Here is a 4,432-nt window from a genome sequence, read left to right on the forward strand (position 1 = left end):
AACATTTTTCGAATAAATAAGGCATGGCTAAGCATGGCTAAACAAATAAAACGGTTTCCGAAGATTACCTTCCTTCTCATTCCATTCAACTTGTTTGCTATCCTTAACCTCCATCTCGACCATTTTGGCCACCTCTTGATCACAAACAAACCTTGCTTCGTAAATCTCATCCTTTTTGGCGTCATTCGCTTCCAGATCGGTGTTCTGTTCATCATTGTCATTCGCAGCCACTTTATTGTCTATATCCACTCTATGTTCATCTTTACTAACAAACTGCATGTCCGAACCATGGTAATCTGTCCAAACAAGATGCCCTATGTTAAATCAAATAAAGTAACAAAGCACACTTTTAAAGTCAGGCATTATTAAAGGGGTACGGGAACTACCACGTGCACCATGCACTTCTGCTGCTTTAATACGCAGTATTGCACGCATTAAACCCAGCGGCTTATGCACTTCTTCAGCATCACTTTTATCCACGCCTCCTGCTCCTTTATTTTCTTCGGCCCCACCAACACTACAGTCACCTCCACTTGAATTACCAGCATCATGAACACTCTTATCACCTTCGACGACTTCATTTGTTTTTTGCCCAAGTTCACTACACCCCAGTTCTCTCTCTTCCAGTTGCTTCTTAGTCTTGTTCAACCCTATAACATCACATAAATATTAAATGGGTTTCAGACACGTACGCATATTAGAGGGTAATAAATTTTAACGAGCAACAAACTACGCGTTTAATTCTAAATCTAAATGTATGATGAAACTGGTAACACATGTTACAGTTTACCTGATTCGTTGCCATCATCCGTTTTTTCCCGATCAATCTTTATTTTCGTCTTCGGGCAATTCGGGGTCACAAAGCTTGCTTTCGTTTCGGGAGCATCCTTTAACTTATTCAGACGGGGAGATCTCCTTACCCGCGACGACATACCACCTTCTTCCAGCGCTCCGGTACACTCAGTTCCATCAGCAAATACGCATGATTCCCCCACACCATCTGCTGCAACCACAAAGGAAGGTTATACTATATGATAATTATCACCTTAACGTGTGTTAGAGTAAACATTTCATTCCATAACATATAGTAAAGGTACATAAACTCTTTTTGTGCTATAAACGTACTCTTAAAATGGTAATACATGTAACAATTTACCTTTTTCTTTGCCACCATCCATGTCTTGTCCACCAAACTTCATAGTTGTCTTTCTTCTTTTTGGGGTCACAAACCCTTCTTCTGTCTCACTAACATGCTTTAACTTCTCAAGTCTTGCAGATCTCCGCACCAGACCCGACTTTCCACCATCTTCCATCTTTTCAGCATAGTCTTCTCCACCATCATCTACGAATGATTGGTCCGCAACATCAGCTGCAAACCCAAAAAAAATATGTCAATCAGTACAGGTTGCCACACCGTCAAAATGTGTTACAGTGACCAAATTAAGAATGATAACCAACACAACAGGTATAACATTTAACACGTGGTTCTGTGTTCATTTCATAAACATTGTCAGCACACCTTCTTGGGCATCAAAGTCTATTGCTGAAGATCCTACTGCTTTCAATCTACTTTTACTGATTTTTTTGTTTTGCCGGATAAGCGACTTCCTGTACAAGCTTGCTGTTGGTGACCCATCCGAAAAATCGTCGTCCATGCCATCCCCTACGAAATCGTTTGCACAACGATCAATGGATTACAAAATATTTAACTAAATAACACAAACAATAACAGTTACTAACCAGCGTTCTCTCCTTCGTTGATGTGAAACCTTTCATCATTTCTCAAATCTCCCAATACCGAATTGATCTTGTGTGACGCTAAATCTACCGCGTCATCGTGATCCTCCCTTTCACTAACTTTCTTCTCAAACATACTTTCAAACGTTGCCTTCAACGCTTGTACTTCTTCGTCTTCATGGCTCTCCACCAATAGCGATTCTAACATACCCTCAATTTTGACTTTGTTCTTCTTTGTCACGCATATTAACTGTCGTACTATCATCAACCTCTCCTGTTGAGAATAGTTTTTCAACATTTTTCATACTATGAACATATACTAATTGCAAAAAACACATGTTAGAGCATCTAACTTTACCTCTTTAGTTGCCCAGTGTTCCACGTTATAGTTTCTGGGACGTGTTAATCCTTTAAACCGTCCTGTTCCAAACCCACCAGCAAGGATTTCAAGCCTTTCTCTCTCTCTCAATCTTTTCAAGTTCCAAAAAGCTAAAGGACACACCGCACTGTCTACCTCCATCCCCGTGCACTCAATGCTATCAACGTACAACAACTACAAGAAACAACGATCCGTTCAGCCCGGAAATAATCAACTATTCTAACACATGTTAATTATCTAAAATAATTAAAAGTACACTTACCATCAGAATCGCTAGAGGACCGACGAAGAAACTTTGTGGGTCAAGCCGATTCCAGGTATCCTTGCAAGTTCTCAGCTTTTCTACAACAAGGTCACACCAGTCTATTGTTGCAAAGTCCATTTCTTCATCCAGATACTCCAAGATTTCTTCCCGTAAACAACTTTGTTTATGACAATCAACCAGCACTGCCACAAAACACATTACAAAATCCATCCTGAAATCAAAACTGTCTTCGCCATCGGACTCATCTATCATTTTCACCATCTTTGTTGGAGGCACCATTGCCCCCGGGTATCTCGCCCTCCAATCCGCAATGGCATCAGTCAGCATCGGCAGCTTACCAATCGAACTAAACTTTTGTCCACCAGTCGGAATCCCTAATAACTTATGTATCACTTTCCTGTTCACCTTGATATCACCGGCAGGCGTACATATCACCATCTTATCTGGATTAAAATTGTCCACAACAAAATAACCTAACTTAGCCGGCAAACCATCAACGCTGAAAGTTAGCAAACGTCCAAAGCCCATTTCCCTGACTGCGTCACGTTGTTGTTCTGTCAATGCCCGTACACACTTATAAAACTGCAATGGTGCAGATCTTGTCCTTATGCCTGGAAATTCATCCTTTTTTGCTCGCTTACGGGCTTTCTGAACCTTTTCCGGTTTGTTACCAACTACCTTCGGTTTCCCTGCTTTACCTTTCCCATTGTCATCCGAACCCTTCTTCTTTTTGGTCCTTAACGCCCCGCCCTTCGATGTAGCCGTCACTTCTGCCCTACTTACTGAAATAGCATTTTATACGAAACAACAACATCCCAAACAATTAGTCTACTTTACAACCACCGATGACAACATGTAAGAATTTTTCATTCGTAACATCCAAATTTTTGAAGGGCTTAAAAAATAACTAACCACGGTTTTTTCGCATTACATTGCCATAATTGTCATCGGCGCTGTTTCTTTCACCTGCTGATTATCACATGTTAGTGAATTTTCAAGGTCATGCCCAATTAACACATGTTAAACAAAGCCAACAGTATTTAACTAACCACGTTTTCTTTTATTTCCACACCCAGAAATATCCCCGACAATGCTTTTCTTCCCTACAGTTTCAAACATGTTACTCAGATTTATCTGGATACGCAATTAGCCTCTATTGCAACAAAAGGAACTTACCACTGTGCTTTTTGTTATGTCCCCGTTTGCTTTCCACACAACCTTCATTTAGCACCGATACATTCGTAAGGAAAACGATTAGCCCAACAATACTTTATACAAATTATAAACAATATTACTGCTTAACCGTTACCTGTTTTCCGTCTTTTCCCATGGCTTGCTGACACACTATCGGTATCATCATACACTGCAAGGCATCCAACAAAATTCAGTTATGCCCAATTTCTTATCCAACACACTATCAATATACAGATCACCTTGAACTATGTTAAGTGTTCAGAAACATAAAAATTCTAACCTAACTCCCGTTGGGTCGGACCAAAGTCAGATTGTTGTTTGGAAGGTCCGGGCTTGGGTTCGTCGGATAAAATCACAACGCTAGGGCTCTCAGACCTTTTTTGCCCTAACCTGTGTTTCGAAGTCCTACATATATAAAAGAAAACTAACTCAGGTGCCATTTTCCAATAATCCGTTGAAGAAAACCACCTTTTACATGACGGATAACAACAAACTAACCTTTTACTTGAAGTCTGAATCTTCCTTAATCGTTTCAGCATCAACGACGACGACAAGATTATGAACGACTTCCTCATTCTCCAAGCTGGACACTATCGGCTTCTGTGTTAGGGTTTGGGGAGTAGCTTTTCAATGTTTCTTTTGAATGGTAAAGAAGAAAAACTTTTGAATTGTGTTAGGGTTAGGGACGAGAGAGAAACATGAACAGGAGGGGAGAAATGAGTATAATGGAAAAGAAGATAAATTTTTGAATTTTGTTTACACTTCTTTGATTAGACGGCTACTGCATGGCAGTGGTTTCTGTTTCCCAATGTATATGTTCACTTCCGAAAATGCCCTTGGATGGTACAAAATGGCAG

General features: G+C 40.3%; 1 protein-coding gene across 1 annotated transcript; it reads right to left on the bottom strand.

The window, feature by feature from the left end:
* Positions 1–916: 916 nt before the first annotated feature.
* Positions 917–4,150, bottom strand: LOC110876242. The gene is made up of 12 exons (XM_022124420.1): positions 4,074–4,150; positions 3,856–3,980; positions 3,691–3,744; positions 3,558–3,599; positions 3,431–3,484; positions 3,294–3,347; positions 2,379–3,163; positions 2,096–2,290; positions 1,741–2,011; positions 1,520–1,663; positions 1,143–1,369; positions 917–1,003 (listed from the first exon to the last, which is right to left on the bottom strand). Exons 1-12 carry the CDS (start codon positions 4,148–4,150, stop codon positions 917–919), a joined length of 2,115 nt encoding a protein of 704 aa, XP_021980112.1.
* Between the last annotated feature and the right edge of the window lie 282 nt (positions 4,151–4,432).

Source organism: Helianthus annuus, chromosome 9, assembly GCF_002127325.2.
Source record: "Helianthus annuus cultivar XRQ/B chromosome 9, HanXRQr2.0-SUNRISE, whole genome shotgun sequence".
Lineage (NCBI taxonomy): Eukaryota > Viridiplantae > Streptophyta > Magnoliopsida > Asterales > Asteraceae > Helianthus > Helianthus annuus.

Excerpts from the sequence above, each read along its gene's own strand:
- LOC110876242 (XM_022124420.1), bottom strand. The coding sequence starts at position 4,150 with ATGAGGAAGTCGTTCATAATCTTGTCGTCGTCGTTGATGCTGAAACGA. Across the intron at positions 3,348-3,430 it reads TGGAAATAAAAGAAAACGTG|GTGAAAGAAACAGCGCCGAT; the intron begins GTTAGTTAAATA and ends GATAATCAGCAG. Across the intron at positions 3,164-3,293 it reads TGTAATGCGAAAAAACCGTG|TAAGTAGGGCAGAAGTGACG; the intron begins GTTAGTTATTTT and ends ATGCTATTTCAG.